This window comes from Notothenia rossii, assembly GCF_949606895.1.
Source record: "Notothenia rossii genome assembly, chromosome: 3".
Classification (NCBI taxonomy): domain Eukaryota; kingdom Metazoa; phylum Chordata; class Actinopteri; order Perciformes; family Nototheniidae; genus Notothenia; species Notothenia rossii.
This window is the reverse complement of record NC_136901.1, coordinates 12,686,532-12,704,202: the sequence shown is the minus strand read 5'-3', so window position 1 is coordinate 12,704,202 and position 17,671 is coordinate 12,686,532. Positions and strand designations below refer to the sequence as shown.

The following is a 17,671-nucleotide window of genomic DNA, read 5'->3' as shown; positions in this document are numbered from 1 at the left end:
TTCCAACAAGAAATGTTAACTGTCACTTCAGACAGAGGCTGTGGTCCATGGATCTGTTCCCAGTGCTTTATTTTCCAGTAGTACATCAATGATACCATGACTGTCTGACTGTGGTACGGGGGGAACACTGCCCCTCTGGCCCCTCACAGGATAAATTCAGTCTGTGATTCCCTCAAATGTACTGTGCAAATCCTGAGGATTATCTCCAGATGAGACTGCAATGTATTGGGTCTTTATGCTATGATGATCCTCCTGAATGTCCATGTTGTCCCAATCGGAAAATGGGAAACACATTGACAAAACGATGATCCGTGTGACGTCCTTTGCAGTGTATCTTTGATTTGAAAGATGAGGGGCATGGCAGATTTGCACTGAATTAAGAACGAACATATCTTCTTTAGGTATAACACGTTGCAGGTAATATTCATTCACAAACTGACAGCGGTGTAATTAAAGTGTTTTTTTTCACTCATGGCAGTTTTGCTTCTCACTTCTCCCTGAATAGAGAAACGTCAGTATCTCACTTATCTGTGCTTAAATGATGTAACATTTAATTAACGTCTCCCTGGTATATTTTTAGCGCGGACTGTAGATATGGACTGACAGTCAGGGATCTGTTTTTTTTTCTTCCGCCAACTTTTTGAATGTGGGAGTCAGTTGAAGCTGTGGTGTGAACGCAGCGTCCATCTTTCTTTCCTTCCCGCTGTTATTTTTATGCTGCTTTCTATCCCCTCAACATCAGAGTTTGTCTATTCTTCTGCTTTTAATCACGCCTGTGCGTTTGAAACTAGATTGCTATTTAAAAGGCTTATAATGTCTACTGACGTTCAATCTCTTTGAGCTATCAGATTGCTCTTAGATCTCTTCTGATGTCAAGTAAAGGCTTTTTTGGTTTCCTTGATGGTGCTTTGATTATCGCCGAACCCACAAGAAGCTGCTTGGCCACCCCTCGATTACATTGAATGCTTCAACAGCTCTGCTTCTGAGAATCCAAGAGTTCTGCATCATTCCCCTGCACATGCATGGAAGGAGATGCATGAAGTGCTTCTGATTCCTTTATTATAAGAAGTCGCAGCAGCACTGTCAGTAATAAGCCTGAGAGAAAAGGACTGATTTCTCTAATCAGCTGTTGATAACAGGACGTCTAGATATGGTTGATTAAAAGCTAACATCTAAACCTCAGCATGATTGCAATTCTAAAACGACAAGTTGCCAGACGGTAAACATTTGATCCTGTAGCGTGTCTCAGACTGTTGAACAGGCAGCGAGGAGGACATATAATCGAGTTTCTTTACCTTTCTCCGTGTTAAAAATGCAGACGACGGCGCTGTTCGAGCGGCAAATCCACCGCCTCCAGTTCCTCCACAGAAATGTCACATTAGACATGCTAAATGGAGCACATCAGCTATTGCCTTCCTTTGTGTTCGGGGCCTGATGCTTCTCCACTTTGCTCTCATTTAGCCCATTAAAAGTGGGAGAGTGATGGACGTGGTGAGCAGAGAGAAATGCCACAGACTTGGAAACCTAAAACCGACACAGAGTCGGCGAAACAGATGATTTTGTCACTTCTTGAGCAAACACTGTGAGATTGAGTAGATGTTGAGACAACAGCTTGCTGCCAAGATGAAAGATGAGCTGTCCGTAGCTGCTTTTTGCATCCTGTGTGAAATCGACTCTGATACGTGTCTCTGATATCAGATCAAAGCAGTTTTCAGAGCTGTCACAATATAACGTTTGGTGCTAGTTTGCGTTGACATTTGAATTTGACCTCCAAGGTCACGTAGGCATACTTGTGTGGTGGCTTTTTACTTATCATTTTTCAAACCGTTTAAATCGAAATGAAAGTGATACTTAATGAGAGGGGCTCTGATTTATTTTCTTTGGACCAAGCGTGTCTCCTTGTTTTCAGTCTTTATAATATATATCATATTTAATGCATGACTTCTAATTCACAGCAGCAAGTTCAATATTATTTTGAGCATAATCAGAAAAATGTTTAGAAGAATCAGAGAGAAGCGCCTCAAAGCACCAAAAATAATAAAGCTATTTTAGATTCTTCCTTTTAAGGTTTCTCTATAATTCAGTTCAGAAATATCTGAGTGGTTTTGGTTAATGGACATGACAATTGAAAATAAAGATATGGGAGTTTGAACAAAGCTTGGCTGCACAGCATGGTGGTCATAAACAATACAATGCTTTCCATCCTGTTATGATGTTCATTTGGGGAATCAGATGTTATCAGCTGTTCATCTGAAGATGTCTGTCTCCCAGCAGCAAACTTTGGTTGTGTAGCTCCCAGGTGTTAACTCAGGTTTTTCGCTGTATAAATGTGACGCATGGTGCTGCTGAAAAAAACATGCCTGCTCAGCAAAGCGCTCCCAGGACAGAGAAGAAGGGGGGGAAAAAAGCTCAATAAAAAAAAACAACAACTGGGCCACGTCAGCTCTCTGCAACGATGGGATTGATTTTGACGATTAGGGCCAGAAACAGAACGTATGTTGTTAAAGTGAATTTATTGTATCCCGATACGATTGATGGAGCTGTGTGAGCACTTTCTGTTTGCCTCATACGGTATCAGAGACAGCAAACTGTTGCTGTTTGACATCTCCCTGGATTAAAGGCATGCTCCCTGTCATATTCTGGGAAGGAGAAGGGCTTGTGATGGCCTGTTGGTGCAGCCTGCCGTTTTGACTCAAGATCAGGGATGCTCAAGGCAGCGTGTCATGGGAGCGGTCTGTGCTGGAACAGGAAGCTCCTCTCGTGGAAATCAAATACGGATATCCAGCGTCAGACACAGTTTCCGATCGCATCAATCTGTCATGTTTACTGGAGTTATTTACTCTCCTAGTCAACCCAATTTGTCTCATCTCCTCAGTGGCTTCCACTCCCTCCCAGAACTTGTTGCTTTTAAAGGTGGGCGTTTGAGGGTATAAAGAGACAAAGTGTTTGAATCCATCTGTGGGTTACATGTGTAGGCGGAGAGAGGAAGAGAAAAGGCAAAACTGAAGTGATTCAGGTGTTTTTGAGGCTATTGTGGGTGTAGTATCTCTCTTATGGTTTCTCGATGTTGTGGCTGCCAAGTTTCCTTCTATGTCTGTGCCATCATGACGTCATACTTAAAATACGTCCCGTGCTGAAAAATAGGCCATAAGCTGCCGTTTCAGAGACGTCTTAAAGCGTGAATGCTCTGTTTGGAGATGGTGATTTTAAAGCAGGAGCAGGATTGTGTCGCAGCGGCAGAACTAGGACGAACACTATCACAGATGCAGTGTGGATAAACGATGATTAGTCACAGCGAGAAGACGGAAGAGGTTAGTGTCACTAGATAAGTGCTGTGGAGAGTGGTCCGGTAGCCCCCCAGCTGGTACGCAGGACTCGGGCTTGTTCCCAGCCATCACGAGGTGACTGGCGCAATGTGGCACTGTCTGTCCCTGGGGGGGGGGGGGGGCGTGTGGGGACAAAGGAGGGCTGTGTGTCCCCGGCCTGTCTCTGTGCTGCTCTGTCAGCAGGGACGCTGTGACAGCATGCAGCACGTTCGGGATTTAATGGCACACTGTTGTGTCCCTTAAAGTACTGAATGTGTCAATCATTCCATTTTGTACTCAAGGTGACCTGCATTTTGTAATCCTTCCACGCTAGATACATCTTAAAACCTCTCCTCCTCCATTTGATCCCACCAAGTTTAGTTTTTTTTAATAAAAACCTTAAGGGTTATCTCACTTAATCACTAATTAGTTTTTCAGTTTCTCCCCAGTCTTCCCTATTATCACCTTGAAAACGTTGTAATTAATTAACCTGAACTTCACAACAGTGTTACCTCCTTGTGTTAAATGTGTACGACTTCTATGAAAAGATCAGTGGTTTTTTAAGTAGTTTTGTCTTATTAACAGATCTACAGCTTAATGTATACATAGATATATATATTTATAGATATTTTGGGTATATTTCATGACCCATATTGAAGCAACCTGAAGCTAGAAACTCGCCAAAACACAAAACCATATTGAAAAAGTCTCTACTTAAAGAAGTGAAAACCCCCTTAACATTTAGCGGGAAACATCCCTTAATTGGCTTGTTAGTGTGGACTCAAACTAAAAGTAAATTACCATTTTTGCTATATTTTTGGAGCAGTCGCCTCAGAGGCATATCAGCCCTATAAGTGGACCGAAATCTTTGCAATTAACTCGGAATAATTGCTGCAGAAAAATCAACACTTATTAACACAGCAAAATGTGCTGTGTGTACCCGATCTCCTTAAGGGGATCATTAAAGTTTCATGAGCTGAAGTGATCATTTATAGACAGTCACCTGTTCATATCTGGGTGGAAAACTATGTTAGATTATGTCTGACTGATGGGGTTCTCTCAGATTTCAGGTTTGTTGACACCGAAATGAGGCCGGTTAGCTTCTAGCTTCTATAGCATGCAGACGGTCTAAAGTGGATGACTCACGCAACTAACCGACCTGATGAGAACATTACCTAAATCACTGTTCACCATCTGACTAAAGGGAGTCTGTGCATCAAGGCCAGAGCTGACCCAAATACTAAAGAGCTTTTATCAAGAGACCTAAACAGATGAAAAGCTGCGTGTGTCTTTTGTAGTTTTAAAGGATTATCATTTCAAGGGCTTTTACCCTACCGTAGCAGTAAAAGATCGATAAACGATAGTGTCTGTAGTATTTAATGTTAATCACAGTGTCCCAGTAACACCAACATCTAAACATTTAGACCCTGGGTTTAACATAGGAAAATTGTTTTGCTATAATACAATGAATATATGACCAGAATTCGATTGTATGACAGCTAGCCTTATCTTAAGATAATTGTATTCACTATTTTATTCTGAGTTGTTATTCAAAATTGCCTTCCTTTGTATGGTAGTGTATTGGTTTGTCAGTAAGTAAGCGAGAAATTGATGTTTAATCTCAAAAAGATAGAAAATTAACCAAAGTGTACATTTTAAAATCCACTGCTTGTTTTAACTGAATGATCTGTTCAGTTAAAACTGACTCATGTAAACAGATATTTTCACCACTTCAGTTCTTCTTTTTTGTGGGAACATGGAGCATGAGGAGAAACATTAGGTGTGAAATTTCCGCAGAATTTCCATCAGGACTTAGCGAATGCTGGTCAGAAATATTTCATTTGCCCTTTTGTTGAAGTGCACTCCATCCAACAACACATATATACAGTAGGCCTATATGTTAATCCGTCACAGGGGACATCAGATTAAATTATGAGTAGTGATACTTAAAATATACTATAAAAATGGATGTATCTGATACTAGGGCGATCTGATGACTTGTAAAGATCTTGAGTGTCTTCACATTATGGTATTGGCACTTTTACTTAACCTCTTAAGGCCCACGGACCCGGTTCCGGCGCCGAAATCGCGTCATTTGCAGGAAACAACGTCTAAGGAACTTTAATATTTAATAAACTATGAATATTTTATATCCATTTAATGGGAAAAAACTAATTTAACTGATTTTTTTCATTTACAAAAAAAAAAAAGAAGAAAAAACACAATGCTAATGCCACAAGAGCCTCTGAATTAGCCCCGAGCGAAAAATGCTAACCTATTACTGCACCGAAAATCACTCCTAGCTTCCTTATTACTTATCCTAGCTGCACATCCAACACATCGTTTATGACCGTAAAGACACAGAATCTAACTGTGCCCACCTCAACACTGAAAGATACAAACTCGCAACTCTATCAACAAAAACGTACATCAAAACATGTGGCGCTAGGTAGCCTACAACGCTAACATGTCTTACCTTGGTTTTGTCTGGTCAAAACTGGTCTTCAATGGCATTAAAACGATAACAACGATGCTGTAGTTCAGTGGTTCTCAACTGGTCAGGCCTCGGGACCCACTTTTTACTTGTTCAATACATCGCGACCCAACATTTTGAAGCACTCAAATCTATTCAACAAAAAAACGTGCTGTAATATATACGCTTTTCAGCATACAATATTAATACAAGTGAAGTACAGTGCATATATCCCTTATATCCCTTCACAGAACTAAAGTATGCTTTTAAAAAAGGTTTAATGAGATGATGAAATCAAAGCTGAACTGTATAAAAATGCACATATGCTGAAAACCCAACCCCAGCAGGGGGGTCTGGAGGGATTCTCCCCCAGGAGATTTTTAGAAATACTAACATAAACTATGCATTCTGGTACACTCTGAGAAGAAAATAAATAAATCTATCACTACCCGACATATTAATAATATTTTATGCCATTGTTTGTTTTTCACTTTGTTCTGACATCTTGCTGCGAGAAGAGTAAAGAGGAGAGTCTGTGTGACTTACTTTAAATTGTGGGTAAGGGTAGATAGCTCCCATTGTTCTGTGACCTGTCAATCATCAAACCGGGGGTCATATTTCATTATGTGTTCATTTTTATCTGAAGTTGTACCCATGGATGTATAAAGAAGAGTTCTACCGGAAAGTTATTCTCCGTGGGGACTTCCGGCAACAATCTTGATTCTGATTGGCAAGAAGACTCGAAAAAACATCAGCAAAGATATTTTATTGAGAAGATGATCACTATGTGACAGAAGTTTTCAAAACCGTTAATGTTCTCCAGTACTTCCAGTCGAATGCCGACTACATGCACAGCGTTAGAAAATCGGGCCTTCAAAATAAAAGTTTGACTTTTTCCCCCCAAAAAAAAGAATTCCAATTTTTTTCTTTTTCTTTTTTGTTCTTCACTCACACATCCGCGACCCACTCGAAACGGGTCCGCGACCCACCAGTTGAGAACCACTGCTGTAGTTAATCCATAGGTTAATATCCAATGTGGCTGTGTCCCCTTTGAAATGTTCTGATAATTATGGAGCCCCCTAGGGGACATGGAGAAGAATTTTTTTTATTTGAAAATAAATAAATAATGTTTTGCGAGACCTCACAAAACCTTTGCGAGATCTCGCAAAACCTTTGCGAGATCTCGCAAAACCTTTGCGAGATCTCGCAATACCTTTGCGAGATCTCGCAATACTTTTGCTAGATCTCGCAAAACCCCTTTGTGAGATCTCGCAAAACTTTTGCGAAATCTCGCAAAACTTTTCATTTAGTTCAATGTACTTCCTGGTCAGTTCGGCTGCAACGGCAACACAGAAACCACAACAATGGAGTGGTTCATCGATTTTACTTTGAGCTTGGCCTTAAATATAAAGATATAACATCAGTGCTTGGCAATAGGCACGGGTTTCACACATAGACTGTATATATAAAGGGTTTCACAAGAGAACACTCAGAGCGACGGGACATGCACGTCCCTCTGAGCTGAGTTATTGACAGATTCGAATTTCGCGGATCAATAACTCATGAACATAACGTTGTAAAAATACAAACAACATGACTTTACAATCATAGCAAGGTGTAGACAATGAGCTACAGAGTCGTTTTTATCAGAACAGTTCGATACGCGCCGTCATCCGAGCATCAAGAATTGGTACAAATCTGCAGCTAGAGGAGGGAGAGGAGTGCTTAGGGACCGTCTACAAACTGCAACGGGGTTTTGCGAGATTTCGCAAAACATTTTTTTTTCTTCTATTTTCCAATTTTTTTTTTTTCTTCTCCATGTCCCTTAGGGGGCTCCGTAGATAATATATAAGCAATAAAACTGCAATTCCGTTTTCAAACATCAGTGCAGGCCATTCCTACGCTCTGTTGCAAGATTGAATGAGCGAAGACGCCATCTTGTGTGCGGGACGATGTCCCTTCGATTCTATTGGCTCTAACGGTCAGAAAGAGATGTCACATGTCAAAATCGAACAAGGGGGGCCAGATATTTGGAAAATCCACCCAAATGGCCCCAGAAGAGGTTTTTTTGCTAAATCTGTCTTAAAAAGGTCAAATATCACTTGTTTTGCACCAATCTTGATACAGGGTACTTATTATATGTTGTACTTTGGATTCCTAAAGCTTTTAGTCTTCTAACCCATCATCCAAGGGTAGTTTTCACTATAAGTACAAAATATCTTTTGGACGGACACTATAATTTACAGTTTTTTACCATGTTCAATCTGAATTTTCTTTAAAATAAAAAAACATCTATATTGAGTCTGACTTTTCTACATCCAACTCACAGGTTTATCATTACTTTGAGAGAAAAGATTATTAATTTAACCCTTTTAGAAGGGAAGATATGGTCATTTGTTCAGGGAATGTCATTTTCGAGCCTGAAACCTGAAAAGCAGGCTTGGGGCTTTTAATGAAATGATCAAACACTTCCTCCTCTAGTGGTTGAATGCAAGGCTATCATTTTTTTTTTTGAGACTGTGAAAGTGACCTTAAAACTACCGTCGATACACAACCCTGTTTACTGTGTCACCGCAAACACATCGATCTCTTCAGACCTTTCTCTTTCTCCGAGAGCTTTTCCTGGGTGACTTCAAAACAAGTTTCCTAGCCAAGCTGTGTGGTGTTTTTATATTTAGACGTTGTTCGCAGACAGAGAAACCCCCCCCTCGGTCTCCGTGATGACACCAGCTGTGATTCCTCGAAGATTTATGAAGCAGCTGGGAAGCCTCGGTGTTATGTAACAGAATACAAATGAGGGGACTGCCAAAACGACCAGCTATCCCACCGCAAACATCTGCTCTACCGGCAAACCTTTGAGCAAGGCATTGGATCCCTACCAGCTCCTAAGGCTTTGAATAAGTAGGGCACACTTTAGTGTGGTGGTGTTTGGGTTGGATTGTTGCCAAAAGGACACTAATGGCCACATTTAATGCATATTTTCACATAGATAATACATTGTGTCTGTGCCTTATTGATTTTGGACACTGTACAAACTAATAATACAAGTTCAAATTATATTTGTAAATCTTAAATCATCAGGTCATTGGGTTTTTAGGGGAGCAACAACATCTGATTCACTTTAACCTTCATTACAAATGCTCATTCTTAAACTCCCATGGAAAAACTGCGTTTGTAATGGTGGCAAAAAGATCAAATGTCTCGTGCATTTGATTTTAACCGCCGTTAAAGGTCATGCTGCAAATGTTTAAAAATGACTTTGACAGTTGCATATTTACTGCTTACCCTATAAGGGAGGCTGTTGCTCAGTGGGTAGAGTGCTGGACTTCAAATCAGGGGATAGCAAGTTTGAGTCCCACTGCAGTCAGCATGTCGTTGTGTCCCTGGGACACTTCACCCCAAATTGCTCCTGTGGGGATTGCCCACTGTACTGAATGTATGTAAGTCGCTTTGGATAAAAGCGTCTAACAAATGTCATGTAATGTAATATGCACCAACAATGTCAGAGGGTTTTTAGACGATTGTATCTTTTCCCCTCATCTCCCTTTATATAAAACCCAACTTGCACAATATTAATGCCCTGATAATGTACCATTGTTTCCAACTTGAGTTTTTTTGCAAATTGAAAAAATGCACTTAAGGAATACACTTCCATTGTTTCTGTTTTTTTCATCATGTTTTTTGTGTGTAGCATAATGGACTGAGCTTAAACTGAATGGCATTGTGCAGAATGACGATAATGTATGCGTGAATCCGTGAATAATGAGTTCATGCTAAGGGAGTCGTCTTGCTGGAGGAGAAAAATGTATTCAGTATTAAGAAAACTTGTGCATATAACATGCTGTACATATGAATGCATCATATAAATGTCCAGGCAACATCTTGTGAGAAACACTGTACTCTTTTATGTACAGTATGAGATATAGGAGTCTACGCAGTATGACGTAAATAACTAAGGCCACTCAACAAGAAAGCAAGTTTTAATGATCTGATGCTAAGCTACATTATTAGTAAGAAGTGTCTCTGACAGACAATAAAAAAAGAGCCGTTGACATTTATATTTGATAATTTTTCTGCTCAATCCTCGAATTCTTCAAATGTGTGTAATTACATTATCTGAACTGAAGGCCATTAAAAGGTCCCGGACACAGGTTTTAAATCTTAAACCCCTTTAACAGTCTCTCAGCGTCTGTGAGAAAACCCGCGATGTCATTCAGGATAAACACAAAATGGGTCTTTAGGTTTAATTCTAACTGGCATCAAATAGGGCTTATAAGGAGGCTTAAATGGCCGTGTCATGGTGAGTGTCGGGTAATAATCACCGTCGTGAATGTCTTCCTGCAGGAGCTTCAGTTTGAGCGGCTGACTCGAGAGCTCGAGGAGGAGCGGCAGATTGTGGCCAGCCAGCTGGAGAGGTGCATGCTGGGAGCTGAGTCGCCAGCGGGAGACAGCAGCAGGTAAGCATGAAGCTCACGTGTCGTGCATTGAATCTCAAACCATGTATGTTATATTCCAGCAAAATATGAATAAAATACACTCAGAAATATTCTATTTGTTCAAGCATATAGCACCAAGTTGTTTGAATTAACACCAATAGTATCATACAGTTAATAAAAACCTTTAAAAATTTCGGATTATTTTTTAAGTTATTGAGGCCTCACATTGTATAAATATCACATTGAAACACAACTACAATACCTAATGTGCATAAATAGGAACTATTTTATTCAATTTTAACCTTTAAAAACACTTTTTTAAGATGCAAAATTGTTTGCAATTGTTCCAGATTGTCACATAACCTTTTATTGTGGTCTCTTATATATAATTGTATTACTTAACATAAATGATTGTTTTTCAGCTGCAGGTGTTAGCCCATATATCAAAATGCATGTGAGGTTATTGCTGTATAACATGTCCGATCCCCAGCTGGGGTCAACTCACTTTCATTTTGATATCAATTTGAAGGGTGAATTGGATTCGACACAATACAGACAGTCTTCATATTCATTTTACATTGAAATGTTTTCGAGGCAAGAGATTCCTTCGATAGACAGAGTTCCTTTTTACATTTGAAACCTTTTTTTACCCTCCTCCTAGACTGATTGAATGTAAAGTGTTCGGCCATGACTCTGATTTGATTTGCGTCCCTCTCTGCTTTCTCCTCTCCTCCATTTCCTCCTCTTCTCTCCTCTCCTCCTGAAGCTCGTCCGAGAAGTCGTTTGCATGGAGATCTGCAGGTATGAATTCTCACTTTTAACCTTTAAAGATATTCAAAGCTATTTTTAAGATGATACGGCGACAGAGAGATGACCACTTCAGGTTTCAAAACCACAAGGAATAAGATAAAGATTATACGGCTTCAAATAAGATGGGTTCCATATGATGTTGGCTGTAAGGAAAGCGTTTTTCCAGATGCAGAAAGACAATTTAGCCTCAAAAGGAAGAAGGCCAGTGAAGCAAAACAAAACAATGTTTCCGCCAGAATATATGAGCTTTGAAATGGACCCATTTACTATTCTGTCACAGATCCCTCTCCTCTGTTTCCTCGGCCATTCCTCACTGTCTTCTTTCCAATAAAAACAAAAGCACTTTTATAAAATGCTGTGTTATTTGGTGACAGAGAATCAGTACTTTTCATATTTTTTGGGTTCTGTCTGCAAAGGTGACAGACTTTTGCCTGTGCTATTTTGTTAGGAAATGTCCTTTTTTCAGTCTGAATTTGCTTAGAAACGTTTGTTAGAAAGTCTACCCAGGACTTGCTCTCTGTTTTTGGGCTAATGGCAGATGCTTTCACAGGTGGAGAGTTGCAGGGTGGAGTGATGGAGGCGTCTGGGTGTCCTGGGCGTCAGCTGGAGGTGGAGGAGGGTCTCTTCATGCCTGAACCCGACCGCGCCTCGCTGCATGACAGTGAGGGTCTGTTAATGTACACCCCACATAGTCGGAACCACATTTAAAGCTGGGGTTATGATGTGTGAAGCACTCTTGGGAGGAATAGCCACATTTTCTAAAGAAATTCCACTTGTATTTTATCAATTCAATTTCATGTGTAAAGCCCAATATCACATTTTACACATTTGTCTCAAGAAACTTGCGAGAGAGCAACAAAGGAGAAGAATGTTGAATATTGTTGCTTAAGTTGTGTGTGTTTTAAAAATGTATATCCCATGGCCTGACAGACATGCAATAGTATGTATAGATTAAGAAAAGATGCCAAAATAACAACACAGACAATCAAAATGAAATAATATATAATTTCACGTTACATTTGATACTGTGAAAAAAATATCTGAAACCCTTTAAAAGCAGTTATTCAGTTTATCAATCCAATTCAATCCAACTTTATTTATACAGCGCATTAGTTATAGCCATCGACTGAAAAATCTGTTCTGCTCGTGGTTTCATTCTTTATTTGAAAGCATGTTGCCAGAAGAGCTTCTCATATTTTCACACCTGGGCGTGTCGCTGTCGGACATTTCTCCACTGGAGCGCGGGACACTTCGGTCCATCAGGCTTCCTCACAGCTTTTGTTAAACCAGGAAAAAGAAAGGAAGCGTTGATGCAGTCAGAGAGAGCAGCTGTGCACTTTTATGTTGCTGTTTTATCTTCTCTGAGTATATTGAACAAACAGACTTTAAATAGTAATCATCAAATAGTCAAAACTCACACCACCTGTTTTGCTTCCAGTAAAGCCTGAAGCAAATCCTTTTAAACAAACATTTTTCAACCTCCTTTTATATTATAATGAATGAAAATATCATCAGTCAACACTTCACCATTTAGATACTTCATTTATCCCAGGGTGAAAATGAGTTGTGTAACAGTTGCTCCATTTAAGAATTAAATTGAAATAAAAAAGAATAAATTGAATAAAATACAATACAACAAAATACAAAAATAATTAAAAATAATAATATCAAAATGTTCAAATTCAACAAAAATAAATATGTAAAAATGTGTATATTACAAATTATACAGTGTCGTATTTATATTATTAAAGATACTAATTGCAAAAAACATATTATTATTTGAAATATGTAGTGTAATACAGTAATTATCCTTTTTCTTTGCTCTTATTTATTCCACGCAGTCGAAGTGGTCTGTTAGTGTGAGCACATCCCTCTTCTTTATCCAGCAGGAGAAAGTAGGCCAGCGTTACTGAAGCGATATGCAGATTGTTCCAGGGCCAGCATAAAGGCGTAATGCAGATATGCATGTGCACGTATTTATACGCATAATGCCTTTTAACAAGTTCAAAGCCATGTGAGATAATATGCAAATCCAGAGGCTGGTATAGACTGCTGATGGGTTTGATTGCCCCTCAAAGTGCTGCGATAACAACGCAGTGTTTCCTCACCCCCTGATCTCCCCTTCCTCTCAGGCTCGGGGGGTCACTCGGCGCAGATGACCTCGTATTCAGACAGCGGTTACCAAGACAGCAGCGTGAGTTACTACAGCAACCAGAACGTGGTGCGCTCGGAGCCCCGCGCCTCGCTGTCCAGGAGCCCGAGGGCCGAGGGTCAAGCCTCTGGGCAGGTGGGTCGCATCTACACGAGTCATTCTAATGTTGCTCTAAAAGCTGAGGTTCAAAGGTTATTCAGTTGGAAGGCCGTTGAGATAACAATTTCCCCACAAGATGATTTAGACTCAATTCAAGATTCAAAGGTTTTATTCTCATAAGCATAATAGTTCAATTATTGGCAAGGACATTTCAAAATCCAGGCTCTTACACTTACACAATACACTTATATAATATATATAAATAATAAGACTGGTTGATTAATAAAATAGCTGTTTTGGAGCTTGAAATGTTGATCACTTTGGAATAACATGGCTGAAAAGTCCTTATAATCAACCTAAATATGTTCATTTCAACATTTGCACTACCATTTGTTCTGGAAAGACCCGTGTGCTGAAGCTCCAGTACAGATACTTACTGCGTGTATTATTCCTCACATATTTCAGACTGCTGTCATCTGAAATATTTGAATAATAAATAATCCCTATCCCTACAACAATGGTTGCTAGTAAGGGCTCGATAATTACTGTTAGTAGCTTTTATGGATCTTTCAAATCATTAATAAATGTTTTAATGTTGGGCTAACATGGATAAGGTGGAAATAAACAGTCCGGTCAATTGCTGATGAAGAATAAATGACTAAAAACAGTCGCTCAATTGATCCTTGCAGCAAATGAAAAATCATTTTCTACTTCTTACATGTTTCAGTCACTTCAAATGGAGTGTGTTTTTTTGCTGTGAATACTATTATTCTTCCCTAAAGCAATGGCTGCTCAATAATAAGAACAATAGCTAAAGCCTTCAAATCAGAACGAGTCGTACCTTTAAGACTGCGTCCCATTATTCTCTCATTGTGGTTAATAATGATATGCTCATTGCATGACAGTAGCAGCAGGAATGACAGATAGGGAGCCCATTTGAATGTTCTCCTGATTTATTCCTCACTGGATGGGCTTACATGTCTCGGCTCTTAATTTCCCTTCGAGGCGTCGGAGCTTTGATGGATTAAGGCGCCACAGATCGGCATCCAGTTGCCTCCGTCTGTAATTGAGGGACATTTTACACTTGGTAGGGAAAAGTAGATTTGTGTTAGCATACATGTGAAATATACTGTCAAATCTTCCCAGAAATGTAATATATTTACTGGCAGAACTCAGCATACAGTATAATGAATGTAGACATTAAAACAAAAGCACACACGATCACTTATCACGATGCCCTTCATCAGTTAGCATCCTGCCGCTAAGTGTCACATTACAGTACATTTGCAGTGCAGTGTGCAGAGCCTCATTTCAAATTCAGAAAACATATGCTTAAGTGATTAGTTTTCAACAGTGTGGATATTATACTTGACCTTTTTTGTTGTTTTGGGCCCTGTAGAGTCAATCTTAATACAACAAATCTGCTAAAAATGTCATTTGATAATGACCTTGAAGAATCTACAATAACTTCTCTACTTTAATCTGTGGTTAAACTTTGCATAACTGCCAAAGAAACATGTAGGATGCAAAAACATCATTCAGTTAGAGTAGTTGTTTTTGCCTAGAAAGATATATTATGCTTTGATTATGTTTTGATTATGTATCCAATAATAACATTATATGTTGCACATTTTTAGATATTTTACACATATTTTATTTATTTATTTTATAGTTTTGTTCTGTAAGATTCCTTTTTTCTCATCGATTTTCCTTTTGTTTTCTTCACTGTCCTAATAGTGGGCCTTAAAGCATTTTACAGGGCTTGACATTTTATGCTTAATTGAATGCATGCATAATTGAACGGTATTTACTCCTAGAGCATAATGACCTGTTAAAATAAAAGGGCTTCAATAAAAGCAAATGCCTGCTTACACAATATGACATTTAGAATATTCAGCTGGACAAAATACATGTACTCAAGTACTTCTTCCCCCTCTGATCATCTTCCATCCTCCCTCAGGTGTCGGGCAGGGTCTTACGGAGGATGACGTCCCTCCCCTCCAGGAGCCAGTCTCCGGGAGGGGGCACCGTCTCCCCCTCCCGGATCTCCCTGCGGACCTCCCAGGGCAGCACCTACGACTCCCCCATCCTCTCGGAGCCCAAACCTCTGGCGGCCGTGTTCCTCGGGACCTCCATGCCGCCCTCCTGCCCCTCGCCCTCCTCCCCAACCGACGCCACCCAGGCCCTGGGGGGAGTGGTGCTGGGAGTAGGTGGGGGGGGTCGCCTGGGCTCCACCCTGTCCCTGGTTGAGGGGAGGTGTCTGACGGGGTCCCCTCTGAGGTCGGGGATGACGGCGGTGCCGCAGCACTACGGATCAACGCTGCCCCGGCAGAGCCAGCCGCTGGGCTACGGGGCAGGGGACCCCTACGGCCTGTTCCAGAGGGGGGGGCTGCCACGGCCTGACAGCCTCATCGGTCAGTACCACGCACAGGTTAAAGTTCATAGGGCTTTATTTTCATATGCACAGCTACAGAGTAGATATGCAATACAAAACCAAAGTCACAGGCTCCTCTAACAATGCAACATAAATATGTAGAAGGGGCCGCCGTATAGCTCACCTGTCACCATGGAACCAACCTGGCTCCATGGAACCAACCTGGAGCCATGGAACCAACCTGGCACCATGTATCCACACCTGGAGCCTTGTATCCACACCTGGAGCCATGTATCCACACCTGGAGCCATGTATCCACACCTGGAGCCTTGTATCCACACCTGGGTCTGGAATGTATCACTTGTTACCGCTCTTCACTGATGACAAATGTCTGACATTTTTACAAGGTGATAATTATCTTTATTCATAAAGAGGGGTAGTCTACAATGTGTCTAAGTAACAACAGTATACTTTACGAATTTCCCAACACATTTAGATTTCTAGGAAAATATTAAAAGCAAAATAAATAGTAGCAATGACTGTAACATTAATAACAAAATAAGATCTCATTTTAATTATTATTATAATTATATTATTATTATTATTATTATTCCAAATATTACATATTTTTCTTTCATCCTATTAAACATGACCCCATGTTGGGAATGTCTGATCTACAGTCTAACAAAAAGCTCAGGTTATATTTGATATTGTTTATATTTGATATACTATTTTTCATTTTATTTTTAATTGTTGATTCTATTCCACTTTTTAAGTATTTGTATTCTAATGTTGAACACTGGTCCTGTCACAAAATAATTTCCCAATTTAGGGAATTAACTTTAGATTCAAAAAGTATCTATCTATCTATCTATCTATCTATCTATCTATCTATCTATCTATCTATCTATCTATCTATCTATATATTACATTTGTAACTGCACAAAGTCAGTTGTATAAGTGTTTTATTTAACACAGCAACATTTCATGGAAAGGATATTTAAACAATACCTTTTTATTCATCATTTAGTTCGGTCCAGTGATTTTCCCTCTCAGCAGGACATTAAATGATACGACGTGATAAAACCTTACAGCCACATTAAACAAAAGGGAATATGAAGCATTGTTGTGCTTCTGAGGGAACTCTGGGAGCTTTACAGCCTTCGTCCTTCAGTGTTTGTCTTTGTGATGGTGGTTTGATATCGTGTTTCACAGACACGCAGGACTAATGAAAGCATATGGAGTGGAAGGTGTATTGTTTCTTATTGCCCTCTGTTCAGTGCTCTGGTTAGTCGGATAGAGCGTCAGTTTACACTTCTGGTCAAATCTATCAAAATGTGGCGTTTAGTTTCCTTTGAGAAAAGCACTTTACTGCAGGGTCTGGCTTCAGAGATCAGGGTTACTTTAGAAATGTAATCTGTTACGATAACTAAATACATGTCAAAAAATGTAACAGTAGCCTAATCTGAGTGTCAAAATATAAAAGTAACCTGATTACTTTCCGTTACTTTTGCATTACCTTAGTAACAAATGCAATGCAAATAAAATACCAATGATAAAATGAATAACAATAAGATGTTTTTTACTTTTTAATATATCAATCTTTATTTCAGAATGTACTGTAACACTTTAATCCTGCTAGTAATCTCTATTTTCGAATACGGTATACAGTTCCGTTTTTTTTTTCTATCCTGATTATTACCCAAGCCTGAATAAATGTTTTCAGCAGCTCTTGTAAATAAACAAAGCCACGCTCCACCACGATTTAATAACCTGTCCTTTGTCCAGGGGAAGCGGACTGAGCAGATTGAATATTGTAGCAAACAACCCTTTTACTGAGCAGCAGAGTTTCCTGAATCATCCTATAAATGCGCATATTGATCAAAATAACTTTCTGCAAGCTCTGCATGTGATGCTATCTCTAAGCGGGCTCAGGGAGCTCATTTCATGGAGTTTCCAGTCTAATCTTCTTCCAGCACGGGCAGATAATGCTGCTGGGTTTGATAACATTTCATTTGATGC

At 39.8% G+C, this 17,671-nt stretch overlaps 1 protein-coding gene across 1 annotated transcript in view; it reads left to right on the top strand.

Moving 5' to 3' along the window:
* Positions 1 to 17,671, top strand: part of LOC307034004 (plakophilin-4-like) — a gene marked incomplete at its 5' end in the record, with an annotated part of 40,195 nt that overhangs the window by 673 nt on the left and 21,851 nt on the right. Inside the window, 5 exons of the mRNA XM_079672674.1 lie at positions 10,123 to 10,235; positions 10,981 to 11,015; positions 11,575 to 11,685; positions 13,157 to 13,311; positions 15,236 to 15,689. Of these exons, the coding sequence (XP_079528800.1) occupies positions 10,123 to 10,235; positions 10,981 to 11,015; positions 11,575 to 11,685; positions 13,157 to 13,311; positions 15,236 to 15,689 (868 nt within the window). The remainder of the gene's footprint in view (positions 1 to 10,122; positions 10,236 to 10,980; positions 11,016 to 11,574; positions 11,686 to 13,156; positions 13,312 to 15,235; positions 15,690 to 17,671) is intronic.